At 39.8% G+C, this 18,319-nt stretch overlaps 2 protein-coding genes across 12 annotated transcripts in view; one reads left to right on the top strand and one right to left on the bottom strand.

Annotated features, from left to right (window-relative positions):
• Positions 1–18,319, top strand: part of CASK (calcium/calmodulin dependent serine protein kinase) — a 211,070-nt gene that overhangs the window by 88,841 nt on the left and 103,910 nt on the right. For all 11 annotated transcript variants that reach the window (XM_075264016.1, XM_075264013.1, XM_075264012.1 and 8 more), the window contains exons 6-10: positions 7,279–7,381; positions 10,379–10,554; positions 12,482–12,604; positions 13,855–13,938; positions 16,054–16,153. In XM_075264016.1, the coding sequence (XP_075120117.1) occupies positions 7,279–7,381; positions 10,379–10,554; positions 12,482–12,604; positions 13,855–13,938; positions 16,054–16,153 (586 nt within the window). The remainder of the gene's footprint in view (positions 1–7,278; positions 7,382–10,378; positions 10,555–12,481; positions 12,605–13,854; positions 13,939–16,053; positions 16,154–18,319) is intronic.
• GPR34 (G protein-coupled receptor 34) lies at positions 910–3,936 on the bottom strand. The gene is made up of 2 exons (XM_075262663.1): positions 3,828–3,936; positions 910–2,191 (listed from the first exon to the last, which is right to left on the bottom strand). Exon 2 carries the CDS (start codon positions 2,180–2,182, stop codon positions 1,028–1,030), a length of 1,155 nt encoding a protein of 384 aa, XP_075118764.1. The 5' UTR covers positions 2,183–2,191; positions 3,828–3,936; the 3' UTR covers positions 910–1,027.

Raw genomic sequence — 18,319 nt, 5'->3', positions numbered from 1 at the left:
GGTTTGGTACTCAAGTTGAGTTCGCATCTGGTCCTTATCACTGGTCTACTACACCTGAGAGGTGTCAGGGATTTTACAACTGAAGTCCAGCCAGAGAGGAACCCTCTAGCAATTGGTTCCAACACCTTCTAAAGTGTTGTGCTATATATTCACAAGTCAACCAGGTGAGAACCTTTATATCTATATATCTGTACAGTTCAAGTCAATACTACACTATGGACCACTCGGTGTTTCTCTTTGTTTTCTTACGGGAAAAATAGCAGCGTTTTACAGTAATTGCCAAGTGCATTCTTGCGAATCCCATCCACGCTTTGCGGTAAAAAAGGCAGCGTGGACACGCCACAATTTCCAAAACCGCCGTGGTTTCGGATAGGGTCACTTCAAACAGTTATCTCAGACATTATACAACAGACAAACTTGCTTTTGGTGTCATATGAAAGAAGTGATTCATCCATATGATACGGAGGTTCTATCCAAAGACATGGCTGAAAACACAGTAAGGATTAGGATATTTATATGCAGCTGTATTTTCAACCTGGGAATCATTTTCATAGCACTGTAACCTTAGAGAATTTCTTCTTTCATATGACTCGAAAAACAAATTTATATGCTTTATATTGTCCGAGATATACCGGTTTGTAGTGACCCTTCCCTATTCTCAGACCTGTACACAGCAACATTCAGCGAGAGGCAGAAATTTCTCTGAATAAGGGAAAGGGTGAAGAAATGCAGGATTTCACAGAAAGAATCCAAAATTTGTTAATCAAGTATATTACAAAATGTATTAATGACACAAATACTGACAGAAAATGTAAAGTTGTCCGGAAATTTAGTTCTACTGTAAAGTCTATAGCAAATTATTCAAAGGCCTATGCCTAAATGCCAAAATGCTTTAAGCTCTGGGTCCTGAAACTGCACATAAGTGGGTTAGAAGCCATTTTGGTGGCGAGACTCTCTATATGGATCACTTTAGTGTGTTTAACTAATAAGTGTTTGCTTTGTCCATTGTCCAACTCGCTCATGCATTCTATAAGTTGTCACTTACAGTCATTCTAATTCTTCTTATAGTTAGTGGAGTAGGGGTCTGGGAGTACGCATGGTTGGTACTTTCTGGTAGAGTATGTCCTGGATGAAGGTCTGATGTGTTGCTTTCACTTCTGCTGCTATCTCTGCTGCCTTTGCAGAGAAGTTGAGTCACTGTTCTCCGAACACTGGTAGACAGATAGAAGTACATGATGGGGTCCAGACAGCTGTTACTGGCAGACAACATCAGGGTAATCTCATTGATTTTGTGAACTTTATCCACCCAGTAACACACAAGGGTTTGCAGTTGAGTTGTGATATAAGCAATCCTGAATGTGTGATAAGGCACAAAGCTGACGGTGAAGATGAAGAGGACAATGAATGACTTGTACGCGGTAGAATTGTACTTTCCAGCATTTGGTAAATAGGCCCGCTCCCTGCAGATCCTTTGAAGGTTTTTCCCAATTTTTACATAGGATAATATCATCAACACAAAAACAATCCAGAAGATGAGCACCACTAGGTAGTTAAATGCCGCTTGGCCGATTTTGTCTCTCCGGTCTGAATACTGGAAACACAGGCTAGAATTAGATTGTTCTCCAATTGATTGTGTAGTAATGAGAATTACCCCGGACAAAATGACAGCGAGCCACAGGCAGCAGCAGATCTGGATGCTAAATCTCCTTTTTGACACATTGCGGCGGCGCTGAGATTTTTTTACTTTATAATACCGGTCAATACTGATGAGACCCAAAAGTACAATACTTATGTACATGTTCATGTAAAACAGGTTGCCAATAACCTTGCAGAAAACAATGCCCATTTTCCACTCTTCTGAAAGGTGATACATTATCCGAAAAGGAAGGCAAACAATCAGCAGGAGATCGGCAATGGCAGCATTCAGGAGATAGACTTGCACTGAGTTTCTCTTATTGTGAATAAATAAAAACACATACAGAGCCAAGCCATTGCCCAGCAGCCCAATAACAAAAATGACGGTATAGCAAACCGCAAGAAAATATTTAAGTGATACTTCATCCACTGGACATGTGCGGGAATCGTCCTCAGAGGTGGAGTTTTGAACATGTGACGTAAAATTGTCCATTTTATCTGTTAAAGGCATCGTCCATGTGATATAAGGAATTCTAGTGGTATCCATGGGTTGTTCCTGTAAGGGCAAGAAAAGATACATTTTTTTGGTCAGAGCATTTTAGCAAACACTTCTCTATTCTCCATAACATAACAATTGTGGATTATCTTTTCTTATAACTGCATTGTTCCATTGGTACCATCACAAGATTGAGTAAATTGACCACTGGTTGCTGGGGAGGGTGGAGGGGTGGATTTGCAAACCCTCATTCTGTCCTGTCCTGCCTTGTTCAGACTACATAGGCACACACCCATTTTGAGTGGGTGTAGTTCAGTTATCAGAGCACTGTCTCTACTGTACCTGTGTCCATCACATACAAGGAGAGACTGTGATAGCAAAGCTCTTGCACAGACCTAAGCTGTTAATACTGCCTGGCTGTAGCTAGAAGTATATGGTCATGCAGGAACTGCCTCACAAGGTGGGACATCTAACCTTGTACTATTGGCATCCTATAGTTGTCGAGATACAAGCCATCTTCATGAAGACTACCTGTAATCGTCATGTGATCATATCTTGATACACGTTTTTTCTTGCTGGAGAACGCAGAGCTGATTTCATGAGTATCTTCTGGTGCATTTTTTTTTTCTTGGCGCTTATTGTAGTTGTGTAGGTTGCACACACAATGGTATGTGTAGCGTATAGCTATATATATATATATATATATATATATATATATATATATATATATAATCTCATTCTCTATAGTAAATATATATATGTATGTATGTATACATTTTTTTGCAAATTGGCTTCTATACAAATTTAAGAAGCGACGTGTTACATGGTGGTTTTTCGCACAATCTACAGCATATAATACTAGTTTATGCACTAAACGCTTGAAAATGTGTATATGATATTCTGCTTTGTCTAAATATAAAAGTGTACATAATGCCCAAAACTGATGGATTGCTGTAATTTTGTTATATGCACTACCACTTTAAAACTCAAGGGGGCACACTAGGCATATTTCAGCATAAAGCAGAAAAAAGGTTTTGAAATTCTTAACTTTCCACATATTGCAAGATAACATTTTTGGTCTGTCAGTGTTACTCGTTGTTATATTATAAAAAAAAAAAATATATATTTAAAACTTAATATATAGATTACATACCAAAACTGAAATGCATATTTGAGTCCTGTTTACTGTGAACTGTGGTGCTTGCACCCTGTAAAATCCCTAAGAGACCACAAGAACCCCTCTCCCCCGCCCCGTTGCTTATCTGGATTAGACTGCATGATTTTCTCATATTTTGCTTAATAAGTGCACCTTGTTGGCTTGAAAGTAAAGTATATTAAAAATGAGATCCAAGTAGTTTCATGAATGCAGACTTCAGTATTTTCCTTTATAGCACTGTCTATGCACAAAAACTTCAACAGTTCCACAAAATATCTATGATTTAATGTAGATTTAGCTATCACCTATTATAGTTGTGTGCATTTATTCATGCCTATGTACTTATATATTTGGAACAACCTCTTATAACCGACGTATTAAAGGATCAGTTTCCAGATGCTGAGCGTTATACCTGAGTAGCTGTGTAATGTAGCACCTATAATATAGTTCCTAATCCTTTGTGGTATGGATGGTCTAGGCTTGCATAGTGATGGATTTATTCCCTAGAATTTTGTAGACAAATAATTTTATATTGCTTACCTTTTATTGTCCTTGAAGAGTGAGACTTAGCAATGTCTTCTCCAGATCATCTAGTGCCTTGTAGGATCACATTGTGACGATTGCTTCCTTGTTTCTTGTCTTTTCTAAAATGCTGTGCAAGTAGAAATCTCTGAGTAATGATGAAATGTGTGTACTGTTATATAATGGTAAAAGGAGGATTACTAATAATGTATACAGCTTCCTTTACATTAGAATGACTTCTATATTAGAGGCCCTTGCCTCAAGTTGCCTCAAGTGCCTAAAAAAGAAATAAATAAATTTTGTATTTTGATTAAGGCTTTTAATTGTATTAAATAAGACAGGCACATTCACAAGTAGGCTATGGTCAGTAACCAAAATTGTAAATCTAGATATGTAACTTTGGCCACACATATAAGGAAAGCATGAAAACTCCAATGTAGCTTCAAACCCAGGATCATTGATATAGTCTCTCTGATATCCTATGGATTAGTTTTATTCAGGGTTCCTAGTGTTGCAGTCATGGTTTAGACATATCCCTGCATTTAGGATAGGCCTATAATGAATCACAATTAACACATTGGGAGGTATATTTTTTATTTCATTATACGTATTTATACCCTGGGTTTTTCATTTTAACGTATATCAATAAATGATTAGTTTTAAATTGTTGCCATTTCAGTGGGAATCACAATTATAATTACTCTGTTATGTAAGTCATTGTTTTAGTTTTGGAGAAAAATGTTGAATGGTTACGCAAATGAAGCAGTTTGTGCACTGGGGGTGGGTCTTAAGCTGTAGGAGCACTGCTACTGCTGTTCAAGTAGGACGTGATGTTACAGCAGTGGGAGGACCAACTCTGCACAGGCAGGAGATGGTAGGGATCAGATTTGTAAGAGCGGTGCCCACAGTGCACTGACTGCCTAAGGCCTCGTTCACATCTGCATTGGTATTCCGTCCGGGGGAATCCGCATGAGGACCTTCCCCCCCCCCCCCCCCTCCCCTTCCTTTCAAACGGATAACCAAACGCAACTGTAAGCGCTGTGCAGGGAAAGCACACAAACTTCATAGACTATAATTGGGTTCATGTGCTTGCTGTCAGATCTCTGCAGGGATCATGCGGACAGAAAAGTACTCTACTTTCCTGCCCACATGATTCGTGCGGGCAGCATGTGGCCAGCACATGGACCCCATTATAGTCTATGGGGTCCATGTGTTTTTACTGTACAGCGCTTGCAATTGCGTTTAGTATTTCGTGCGGGGGGTCCCCATGCGGACTTCCCCGGGCGGAATACTAACATGGATGTGAACGAGAGGTAAGGCCCGATTCACAACTGCGTTCGGGCCATTCTGTTCCCCTCTCTGCATGAAAAAATGCAGAGGGAAAAGTCCTGCAAGCAGCACTCTTCTCTCCACATTTTTTTGTGCAGAAATCACACTGTCTATGGGGTCCGTGGGTTTCTTTAGGTAACCGCTTTTTATGCAAATTTGGCCTACTGACTATACAGCCCTGGCAGAAAACGCAAGTCTTGGTCAGTTTTAGTCAACCGATGATGATGCCTTTCTAAAAGTCTCTGCATCAAACAAGACACGTCGGGCCATGTGTGCCTGGCTTCCCCTTCCTGTCATCCGTTATGCAGCATTATTCTGTATTGAAACTGTTCTAAAATGTTGATTTATAAGAAACTGAACGCAATGTTTTTCATTTGGCTTCATTCATGGATGCATTTCACATTTTTCACGTTTTATGAGTAAAATCAGTTGTACGCTCATCTGTAGAAAATACTTGTGCATTTGCTCTGTCACCTATTTTGTAGGAAACATGTTTGCAGAAGTGGTTGAACAGATTGTGAAATAAAGTTCCGTTTTTTTTGTTTTTTTTTTGTGTGAGCGTCTTTGTTTTATAAGACGTATAGTTTATTTCCTTCCCACAATATAGCAGCTGCAGGTTATAGTAGTACATTTTACTTCTGTATACATATTTATGAATGTCTGTCTGTATAAAGCATACAAGAGCTAAGACAAAGACTATGGCACTAGATCGTATCTAATCTAGGGTACAGTTGCACTCTTGAACTTTGTCATTTGAACAAGAAAAAAAAGAAGGGGAAGGGTTAAAGTGCTAAGGTTAGGGCTGAACTGCAAATTTTTGTCATGGCTTTTGTCACATGACCAAAGATTGTTGTGTCACTCTGTAATTCCCTCCCGGTGTCGCAGTGTTACCCTTCGTTCACATTTGCATTCAGTATTCCGTTCATAGAGTCTGCATGGGCACCCCCCGAACGGAATAACGAACGGAACTGCAAGCGCTGTGCAGTAAAAGCAAACGGACCCCATTGACTATAATGGGGTCCGTGTGCTCGCTACCCGCATGAATCATGCGGGCAGGAAAGTAGATTGTGAACTACTTTCCTGTCCGCATGATCCCTGCAAAGATCTGGCGGCAAGCACACGGACCCCATTATAGTCTATGGGGTCTGCGTGCTTTCTCTGCACACCGCTTGCAGTTCTGATCGGTATTCCATTGAGGGGGTCCTTATGCGGACTTTCCCCAGACGAAATACAAAAGCTGATGTGAACGAGGCCTGACTCCATTTACATACATGAGTGAAGGAATCGTGGCCACAGTCACTGAGTGGTCCTAGCCTAAATCTGCTATATCCTTATCTTGTAAAGTCAAAATATCTTGTATGTAAATAAAAAAAAATAAAAATGTTTACCTGAAGAGAAGTTTTTATATTTCTCCTTTTTTGGGGAAATCTTCTCACTTCAAAACTACTCAGAACATTACAGTTTATACTCTAAGGGAATATTCACACTTGACAGATTTGTTGCAGAATTTTCATTTGTGTGAATTTGTGCAGTAAGCTAATTGTGCAGACATAAACTAATCCAGCTCTATATCTATACTGTGCATTGTAAATTGCATCTACTATTCCACCCAAAAATGTGCCTGACGAGCTAAAAAGTAAGCCCTGAGCATTTCTGTGACGTCGCCTGATCCCTATCAGGCAGTATAAGATCGGTATTAATTTTTATTTATTAATTTTTTTATTAATTTGCGTCAAAAGACTGGGTGCAATTGTGGAATTGCGTGGTACAGGATTTGTGCCGTCATGTTGTTCTGTCGGATTTGGCGTGGAGTGTGAAGAGACACAGCTGCATGGTCAAGGTGGCCATTCCTAAACCAATGCCGGGAACTACTCAAATTTAGGCCTGTGCCTTGGCAATCCAACTCCCAGCCTGCTGCTGTTGTTTTTTTTTTTAATTTCCAATGGCTGACGGGTTCAGAGAGTAAACCTGGACAAGCCTTTTAAGGCAGCAGCAGATGTGTTGGGTTCCTCTGTCCTTGCTCTATGCTTTATTCTTGTAAAGGGTCTGCATGTGTTCAAGTAACATGCAAAGCCATATATACATATATACAGCCATGAGCTCAAACATGCTAACAGGATTTCATATTTTTGTTTTTTAGCCACACTGTGTACTACTTGCTTCGAAGGAAAATTCTGCTCCTGTCAAGCTTGGAGGTTTTGGAGTTGCAATACAATTGGGGGAGTCTGGCTTAGTAGCTGGAGGTAAGTTTCTTTTGTTTTTTAAAACATTGGTCTGAAGCTAGGTTTGCTAGCCACTTGGGAGTGTGAGTGTATATTTCATCTGTATATAGATGGAGGGTACATAGGCATTCACAGCAACCATGAGTTAGGAAGCTGATCTATGGAGAGGAGCGAGGATGACGGCTATGTACCAATTCTAGTCAAGCTGAAACCCAGCAGGACAGTTATTGATCCTAAAGAACTATGTCCTTTGAAAGGAAACTTGTCAGGTGTTTTTTCCCTTTCAAATAAACTGGCCCCAGGCTATAAATGGATGCCAAATTAAGTCATTTTCAGGTACCTTCACCTTGCTGTATACCATAGGAAAGGACACCCAATGGGTCCAGTTTATGGTGGAAAACCCATCTGACAGGTTTCCTATAACACTTAGGGTGCATTCACACTACTGGTAGTAGTGTCCATTGCTAGCATTAGTTACAAAATATTACCAAAGGACACTAACAGATCTGTCATAAATCTATTAAAAATCCCGTGGGATTTGATCTGTTGTCTGTTAGTGTCCGTTACATATCCGTAATCTTAGCGGACACAATAACACAGGGTACAGGACTTTTGTGTCCACTCAAAATAACAGACTTATGACAGACAGTAAGCGGCCGTTATTTTCTTGTCTATGACTAATGTCTGACTAATACTAACGCCCCTTTATGGAAAGCTACCGGAACACCCCTTTAAATCTATCACTTGTACTGAGGCTTGGATGACTGTGGTCTTAGTTGTAGACTAAAAATGGAGTGAAAGTTAGTGTAGAAAAATAGTGATGTATGCCAAAACTCCACTGTACTAGCATGTGGTTCCGAATTTCCAAAGATAATCTAAAATCTGAAACGTTCCATCTAATGACCATACTTTGGATAGATTTGCTTTCCGTGGCTGCTCCTGTGTAGAAATTCTTTATTGCATTCTGGTAGATGTTGTTTCCAGGGTAGTATTGTATTAAGCAGGCATCTTCTCTTTCTTTCCTTCACTTTGTGGGTTATGTCTTATTTCAGGCTTATATTTTCTGAACGGTTTCACATCATCGAGAGCAGCAAATCCTGTAACCAGTTTTTTTTTTACAGTGGTTTCTACGTATTTGTTGTCCTCTATCCATCTGTAATATTTGCCTCAAAAGTAAATGTGAAACCTGAGATAATAAAGGGACGTAATGACAAAACAAATCCTGCTACTTCCTCCCTTTGTCGCTTTTCCTTAGGCCGTATTATGTTTCATAATTAAAACTGAGAAGTAACATGTAGTGTGTGTCAGCAGCTCAGCCATGCCGCTCCCTCACTGTCTGTACTGTGCCGTGTCAGCAGTTGAGAAACAGATTAAAGCAGTTGTCCAGGGATTTCAGAAGTCAGGGAAGAGGCCAGGAAGGGAAGGTGAAAAAAAATTCACCTGTCTCTGACTTCTGAGATTTCTGGACAACCCATTTTTATGTCTTGGTTTTTTTTTTCTTATGGCTTAGTTTTGCCCTTTCAGTATCTAGCACATCACACTTGGTTCACATCTGTGATTTTATTATAACTACTGACAGTGGACATCAAAGGTCCCTTTTACCTAGAATGGGGGTTGTCTGATGATTCCAGTAAAAAAAAAAAAATAAAATAACATACAATATACAGTATGTGTGTATATATATATATATATATATATATATATATATATATATATATATATATATATAACTTTTTCATTTTTTACCTAATGAGTTCTGACTGATCTGCTTCGTATGGACACCTGTTGCAGATCTGAACATAGCCTTACCCTTGGTTCACATCTGCATTGGTAGACATTGCAGACACCCCCAAACAGACTACCAAACGCATTTGCAAGCGGTGTGCAGTCAAAGCACACTGAACCCATAGACTATAATGGGGTCCGTGTTTTTGCCATGAGATCTCTGCACAGAACATGTAGACAGGAAAGTAGATTGTGAAGTACTTTCCTGTCTGCATGTTCCCTGTGTAGATATTGTGGCAAGCATACAAACCCCATTATAGTCTATGGGGTCTGTGTGCTTTCATTGCACACGGCTTGCCAGTGCATTTGGTAGTCTGTTCGGGGGGGTTCCCATGTGGAATCCCCCAAACAGAATACCAATGCAGATATGAACGAGGCTTTAGCAGATTGGAACCTTTGTGACAGACTGCACAATTCTCTGCATGAATCTGACAGTTATGCAGATAACAGTGAGAACAACTAGATTTCCTGCTGTCTTCCACCATTTTGGGGGTTTGGTGCCCCTGTAAGTTGTTTTCTGACAGGGAGCAGTTTCCTGTGCTGCTGTACATGTTTTTTTGTGTTAGCTGAACTGAGTGTAATGTGGACCCCGTGGTCCGTGTAATTCCTTTAGCTACAGAAATTGATTTGCTCCTATTTTTAGCCATCTTTCTTTTGTGTTTATAAGTTAACTATTCCGTCTGCAAATATTTCTCAATAAATGATGAATAGACATGAATAGTTCCTGTCCTAATAAGTGGTTTGCCTGTCCTAAAAATGTCAAGAGGTTACTGAGTTGTGCGGTGATTTTTTCTTCTTAGGTTGGAGGTAGTCTGAGGTCTAACCCTTCTGTCCACGGGTTACTTCTGCTTATTAGTTTACTTGCATTGGCCATAAAATAACAATTCTAGAGGACCTTTTCTTCCAATTCTGTGCTTTGCCATTCCTGTCATTTCTCTGGGTGTTGCCACTACCTTTGTCAATGAGGCATGTCCCTACACAATCCAGCACTGTCAACTCCAATCAGCCAGAACGTAGTTGTCAGTTTGTTCTTCAGTTTTTTGTAAGGAATAGCCAGGGAATGGCAAAAGTTAAGAGATGCTCCATTAACATTGCATTGTGAGGAATAAAATCCACAAAGTTGACTTGACTTTCTAACTTGTAGACTGGTAATGTGCTTTCTGTCAACTTTTACATTCCATGTGCTATAGTGTAACTTAAGTAATACAAACTTCACTGTCTTTTTTTCAATAGGTCGAGTAGGAACACCGCACTTTATGGCTCCAGAGGTGGTGAAAAGAGAGCCTTATGGAAAACCTGTAGACGTCTGGGGATGTGGTGTAATTCTTTTTATCCTGCTAAGTGGCTGTTTGCCTTTTTATGGTACAAAGGAAAGATTGTTCGAGGGCATTATCAAAGGAAAATACAAGGTAAGCAACTCTGCATTTCTATGAAGTGTCCCCACGTGTAGCCATATTGTGCCCTGCAGGGGATCAGAGCAATAGACATTCACCAAAATTGTGTATCTGAAAAGGCAAGGCAATATGGGAGGGGCCAGAGCCACGCTGCAGGTGGGTCGCGCAAGGAGGGAGGGGGTTGCGGACGAAATTGCGGGTATTGCTAGTATTCCATACAGTGAAACTGAACTGCTTGTGCAGCATGTGCATGGATTTCTGCAAAACCTTTTCAAATGACTAAAACCTCATGCTCTCTCAGCTGCCAGCCTATGTTCACTTGTATTTAACAGTTAAAGTGCATATTTTATTTTTAATATTAATTTATGACCCCTTCAAGTGAAAAGAAAATGCATACAAGGCATTAACTAACAGTTCTTGGTGCATCAGTAACATCGCTACTTCAGTTTGTCTTTTCCAATGGGAGTGAAAGTGTCTATGCAAGTAGATCAGGTTATGGTCAAAATGTTCTGTCGCTTTGTCATATGTTTGCGATATGTTTATAGGACAAACGGTATTCCGGATTGGTGTTTCATACACACATCTTCCTATGCTTAACTCCAACTGTAGATATAAAATTATTTTATATTCATGTATATTCATTTATTTTAACGAGTGATCTACCTCCTGAATTTCCTGTCGGACCAATAAACTGTAAATGAGCAGAACATTGGCTAGTTACTACTTTTTTGTTGTTGTTCTCTTTTTACATAAAATTTTACTTTTTTAGTTTGAAATTTTTTTTAATGGATTTGCAAAGCAGTAATAATGTTTCAAATATATAATATTTTATACCAAAGTTAATTTGTTGCTATGGTTTCTGGGGGGAAAAAAAATCTTGTCTGTGCAATATTGTGGGAAAAGACTTAAGCTGGTTAGTCATTTGTGACCGGACAGACGTCATTGGTAATGTGGTGGGCTTCTTTTTTTTTTTTTTCTGACCTGTCCTTTAGTTAACCTCAGCAAGATGCTTAGAATTGAGAAACCTATGTAAGTCTTAGGTCTTGTGCAATAAACAGTGAATTTTACTACTAACCTAAACTGAGTTCATTGTTCTCATCCAAAATGATTAGGGGAAAAATGAACAATTTTCTCATGTAATATAGTATCTGGCTATTAATAATGGAAGACCTAATTCTACTTAATTGTATACCTCATAGATTGTAAGCTCTTGCGAGCAGGGCCCTCAGTCCCGTTGTGTGAAATGACGTTCTTTGTTATGTATCCGTCTGTATTTGAACCCTACAAATTGTACAGCGCTGCGGAATATGTTGGCGCTATATAAATAAAATTTATTATTATGATAGAAAATGACTAATGTATTCAGAAAAGAAAGTCCTGCTACCACAAATGGTTTGTGATTTTAGTAGCACACCATCCAACTAGAATCGGCCCTTGTAGTTTAGTTCCTACAAAACTATAATATAAGTAGAGCCGATCAATAGTCTTTTCACGTACATTGTTAAACATTATTGATTATTGCTTATTCTCCTGTTCTCCTGAAGTTCTGGAGATTTACCTGCAAAACTGCATGGCCAGTAACAGGTAACAAGCAATCAATACAGGTTTAACAACGTACAGTAAGTGACGGAAACACAAGGCTCATGTATATTCACCCTCAGGGTGAAGTGGATTCACATAGATTCTTTTGTTATGCTCGAAAAGCAGCTCAATATTTTTATTTTATTATTATTGTTTTATTTTATTTTTTTAATTTAACTCTCTCTTTTTTTTTGAGCAATCTTTGTAGCGTTTTTTTTCTTCCACAAGATAAGTTAGACACTTTCAGGCATTTTTGCCGCAAAAAAAAAAGCCTCAAACCCACCTTCATAATTGCAGAGTGAATGTTTATTACTTTTCATTGGTAGCTACTAATTAACATTTACTTTATTTTAATAAATAGATGAATCCCCGACAATGGAGCCATATATCTGAAAGTGCTAAAGATTTAGTACGTCGCATGCTTATGCTGGACCCTGCAGAAAGAATAACAGTATATGAGGCACTCAATCACCCCTGGCTAAAGGTAAGGAGACTAAACTGGTGGTGGTGGTGGGGGGGGTCGAGAATCCCGAATCACACAATTTATTTTTATTTTTTTTAATAAAAAGTGATCTAAACTTCACATATTCTCCAAAATTATATTAAAGAGTTTATCCAGTTTCCAAAAAATATCTGCAAATACATCCACAGCAGTGCTAAATCCTCACTATTTCCCTGTCGCACCCTTTTCTCGTCTTTAATTTACTTATGAAGCTGTGAACAAACTACATTTCCCATGATTCCTCTCCCTGCTCTCACTCTGTGTACCCCTCCCTTCTCCACTATCCGCTGCAATGAAATCACAGGTAATAAATCACTCCCATATCTGAGGTCACATGCTGCCATGATGTTTAATTTGTAAGTTAGGTTCAGTGTTGGAAATACTGCCGACATGTGATCCATATCTTGATAACTTGCCAAAAGGAGAAAGCTGAATGATAAGCATATGAAATTAAAGCTATGACTTCCTAAGGTTTGCTGAAATATATCCTTGGGAGTAACTTCCAAAAAACTAAATGCATAAATAACTTTAATACACTCGTGTGCACTTTCTATATATTGCGTGTTTAAAAGTTTTTGTGAAGACTATATGAATGGTAAAAAATGGTGCCTGATTCCCAGTCCATTGTGTATGTGTGTATATCGCCAAAGGACCTTTCCACTGAATAGATCTCTGAGTCAGCACTCTCGCGTTTTCTACTAGTGATGTGGTAGTAATGCAGAACCTGTAAGGAGCTAACTGGTTCACATCTTTGCCTACTTGATCAAAACACACGATAACTCATATAATATGAAAATATACATCTGATATTTATTAAAATCAATCTTTGAAATATTATATGCATATTATATGCCGGTCTTAATGTCCTCTGTGCTAGTAGAATGCATGTTTAGTTTATGAGGCTGTGCCCCATTTTTAATTTGGTGCACCCTTACACCTAGGCACAAGTGCCTTGGTTTACCCCAATTTCTGAATGAGGAGTGCGGCAGCACCATGCTCTGCCCTGGTCACACCAATTTTCATAAAAGTGGCAATGGCAGAGCAAAAATGTCACTTGCAATTACTTTAGTTGTGAGTGGTGGTAAATAGTCTCAGATTGCTGATTTGCAGATATTTACTCTACAAATGTGCTGTGTCCATAATGGTGAATTCCATCCAGTGTGTTTTGCTTGCCTACATAACATTTGCTTTGATGATGTACTTTGTGGAATAATGCAGCTTTCCTGTTATAGGAGAGAGATCGCTATGCATACAAGATCCACCTGCCAGAAACTGTAGAACAACTAAGAAAATTTAATGCAAGGAGGAAATTAAAGGTAAGATCTCAGCAAACTTTACAGTTGAAAGCTTTTTTTCCAGCAGTCACAAAAGATATACCTTTCTGGATTTAACACTCAAAGAAGTTTTTCCATCTGAGCAGTTGTTCCTTTATCTATGCAATAAGCTGCAGAAATTGGTGGCGCTCTGACCCCCATTGATGAGAAATGGGAACAGAAGTTTTGTATTTTCACGATTGGTAGGGCCCTGACTGCTGAGGCCCCTCACCAATCTACAAGCTATCCTCTATCTTATGGATAAGGTATAACTTGTTCAGATGGGAGAACCCCTTTAAGGCTAAATGCACAAACATGTGTATTTATGCATCTGTTAAAGGGTGTCTTTCACCAGATCCTACCATATCAATCCAGGCCTACAGGTGGGTTGGGGTCATCTGAATTAAGTGGCGTTTCCCCATTGTGAATCAGTGCTTCCACTGTGGAGATTTCCCTGGTTTTGTCCATATGCAGATGAGCTCTATGGAGTAATGACAATGTTTTCCTTGCTTCAGAAGGGTCACCAGCATGTGGACCAACTTTAAAGGGGCTCTATCAGCAAAATCCTGCAGATAGAGCCCCACATATGCGTGCATAGCCTTTAAAAAGGCAATTCAGGCACCGTAAAAGTTAAATTAAACTACCCCCCGTTTTAAAATAATAACTTAAAAAAGAATGTTCTCTACTTACGGAACGTGCACGCTGGGCGGGCATTCAGGGTGCGCCGTCTTCTTCTTCCATGCCTCTTCTTCCTCTGACGTCTTCGGGTCCCGTCCTCCTCCGGCGCTTGCTCGCGGACACTGATAAAAAAAAAAGCACGCGGCTTCTACTACGGCTACTGCGCATGCACCCGGGCTATTTTTTTTTTATCAGTGTCCGCGAGCAAGTGCCGGAGGAGGACGGGACCCGAAGACGTCAGAGGAAGAAGAGGCGGGGAAGAAGAAGACGGCGCACTCTGAATGCCCGTCAAGGGTGCACGTTCCGTAAGTAGAGAACATTCTTTTTTAAGTTATTATTTTAAAACGGGGGGGTAGTTTAATTTAACATTTACAGTGCCTGAATAGCCTTTTTAAAGGCTATGCACGCATATGTGGGGCTCTATCTGCAGGATTTTGCTGATAGAGCCCCTTTAATCTTATATTTTATTTAATATACATTCCAGATAGATATGTGATTGTTACTGTCGGTACATCCAAAGTTACATCTGCCCCACACAGACAAATGGCAAACCTTTTAGTTTGAGCCATCTAGCCTACATTATTGGTTTTATATAGAAATTAAGGAAGAGGTGGTCAGCTCTTCTGGTTATGCAATAAATCACGACTTGCTGTGGTAGTAACTTTACATCTAGAACAATAGTCAGTACATGCGGAATTGTGTGATCTTTGTTCAGTGGTTTTATCATGCTCTCATTCCATCTTATTTTTTACCAGTCATTTCCTCCCATGGTTTGCAAACAATTACTTAGTGTCTAATGATTATACAGAAAAGTAAATGGAAATGGGAACAGAGTTATGTGTACGCCTATTCATTCTGTCTGAAGGAGTCTGTATGCATTAGATTGTTGTTGGCTGATCCGGACAGCCAAATATTATCTGATGTGTATGAAGATATACCTGCTTTCCCCCAAAAGATGGTGTTGAGAGGAAAGAGTCGAGTGTGTTGAAATTTACACAAGCTTTTATCTAGGGGGCTGCTAGAGGTTTAGGCTTAGCTGAGCATGCATGTGTATGGAAGAGTTGGGCAGACCTAATTCTAATTCAGCCAACAATTATTAAGAGTATAATATCTCATCAATAGAGATGAGCCAATATATTCGATTGAATACCTCCGCCGCATAGCTCCCAGTGCAAAAACACTTCCGGGGCATCAAATTTTTACTGCCCCTCCCACCTTCCCTGGCGCCGGGAGCTATGCGGCGGAGGTATTCCATCGAATATACTCGCTCATATCTACTCATCAATTAAAACATATACATGTACACCATATGAAATATAAATGGAAATTGTCTTGCTTATAGCAATGTGTGTAACAGATCTACATGTACTAAATGAACCACTTCTTTGTATATTAATTGGTTTACATTGACCTGATGTATGACATGTTTTTGTACCACAGGGAGCAGTTTTAGCTGCTGTCTCTAGCCACAAATTCAACTCATTTTATGGGGATCCTCCTGAGGAGTTACCAGACTTTTCTGAAGACCCAACTTCATCAGGTATAGTTATTTCCCCCATGATCTTATTTCCAGCCCATATCTTTTTACAGTCAAACTCTTTCTAAAGTACCTCCCTCCAGATGTTATGTTATTTAGGTTTTAGGGAATGTTTTGTAGATTTAGATCCCTCATTGAGGAACTAAAGTGGAGTCGGTGTTCAGTGATCATCCAGAGCTGTAAAAGGGGTTGTCCGAAACTGTAATGTGGAGCTCCACTTTGTCTTATCAGGCCAGTGACATTACGCCAATTGGTCTCTTAGCTATACTACCAGTCCTATTCATGTGTATGGGGCTTAGCTGCACTACCAAGCACAGCCACTATACAATGAACGACGCTGGGCTTAACAAGCTGTGAAAGGGCCACAGCAATCAATGTTGTAGTTCTGAACAACCTCCTGAAGGACTTCTTCCCTGTGTCAGACAGAATGTCTGAAGGGAACGTTCACACTACCGTTGGTGACCGTCAGCAGTGTGCGTACCTGTTATCCGTTACAAGATTTTAGCAACAGACACTAGCTGAACCCTCAGAAATCTGTTGACTTTTCCATTCATGTTATTGAGATTTTATAGTGTGTCCGTTTACACACAATCCGTCAGAAGTCCGTTTTTTTTTTTTTCCAGCGGACAAACAATCCTACATGCAGGACTTTTGTGTCTGTTACAATAAATGAACGGCAAGTTTCCATTATTTTTTTTTTTTTTTTTTAACACTGAGGTCTATGGGCAATGGACAGTAACTGATAGCCATCAGTTGCTGTCCGTTATTTTGTGTCCGTTTTTTCTGTGCATGCTCAGAAAGCAAACCAAACCAAAAAAATAAATAAATAAAAGGACAGTATAAAAAAAGACACACTAATGATACTAGTGTGTCCGTTTTTTTTTAATTGATCCATTAAATGGTTCAGTTTTGTTTTGTTTTTTTGTTTTTTTTTAAACGGACACCTTCATAATGGAGTTCTGCGGTTGTATGAACCCAGCCTAAGGGTTGGTAGACTTGTAGCTTACAATGCCCCAGGTTTTAGAATTTATAAATATTGTGTGTGCTTGGTTTTAGGTGTTAAAAAGGACCTTTCACGTCCTCGGTCACATGCGGTGTAATACAGACTTAATTCAGCGCACTATCGCCTTTCCCTCTCTGTGCCCCTGTTGAAGAGCTGTCTGTGCCATTACCGTAGCTCTTCAGTGTCAAAAGGGCGTTTCTGACAGGAATGCCCCTCCTCACAGTAGTGTCTGTTGCGCTGTACTGTCAGAGGGGGCGTTCCTTACCGCCCAGCAATGACGTTGAGCGGTGAGGAACGCCTCCCCTACTCCTGATAGTATTCATAGACATAGACGAGTACTCAGAGTCACCCCTGAGCAGTAAGGAACGCCCCCTCTGACAGTACAGTGCAATAGACGCTACTGTGAGGAGGGGGCGTTCCTATCAGACTGTCTGAAACTCCCTTCTGACACTGAACAGCTATGGTAACGGCACTGATGGCTCTTTAATGGGGGCACAAAACGGGAAAGCCTATACTGCGCTGAATTCGATGCACTGTCTGCTTTTTAGCCGTATATTACACCGCATGTGCCCGAGGACGTGAAAGGTCCTCTTTAATGCCTTAATAGTAAAATTATATGTAGTACAGTTTTTTTGTTTTTTTTGTGGGTGTTTGAGGAGTTAAAATATTCTCTACTGCAGTTTATCTGTGAAATTACGGTTTCCTGATGTCAGAAAGATAAAGAAACCACACAGCTTTTCCGATCTTCCTGATAATACTGGTGTTCTCTTTAATAGTTCAGCTTGAGAAATCTTGCAATATGGTTGCTATGAAGTAAGAGTATTTTTCATGAAAACTGTTATTCAAATCTAACTGTTTGATTTCTGAAAGTATTTAAGCCCGTGTTGGCAAACCTATGGCACGTGTGGCGCCGTCGCCCCATCCAGCCTCCCTGATCGCTCACTAACAAGGATTCCCTGTTAGTGAGCAAGCGCTTCTTTGCAGAATAAAGCTGAAAACTGTCAGTGTTGACCAGGGGTTCGTGAGACCACAGTTTACACTCACAGAAGAGTGTGATCTCTGCCCTGACGCAGATTGGCCTCAGCAGTCACGTGTGAATGGGCTGTCATGTCAAATGAATGAGAGTTGAGCTGTAATAGCATTTATCCACTGCATAGTGTACAGAG

This window comes from Leptodactylus fuscus, chromosome 2 (assembly GCF_031893055.1).
Source record: "Leptodactylus fuscus isolate aLepFus1 chromosome 2, aLepFus1.hap2, whole genome shotgun sequence".
Lineage (NCBI taxonomy): Eukaryota > Metazoa > Chordata > Amphibia > Anura > Leptodactylidae > Leptodactylus > Leptodactylus fuscus.
The sequence above is the reverse complement of the archived record's forward strand: the minus strand, read 5'-3'. Positions and strand labels throughout refer to the sequence as shown.

Bases quoted from the DNA above. Each gene is read 5' to 3' on its own strand.
- GPR34 (XM_075262663.1), bottom strand. From the start codon at position 2,182: ATGGATACCACTAGAATTCCTTATATCACATGGACGATGCCTTTAACA.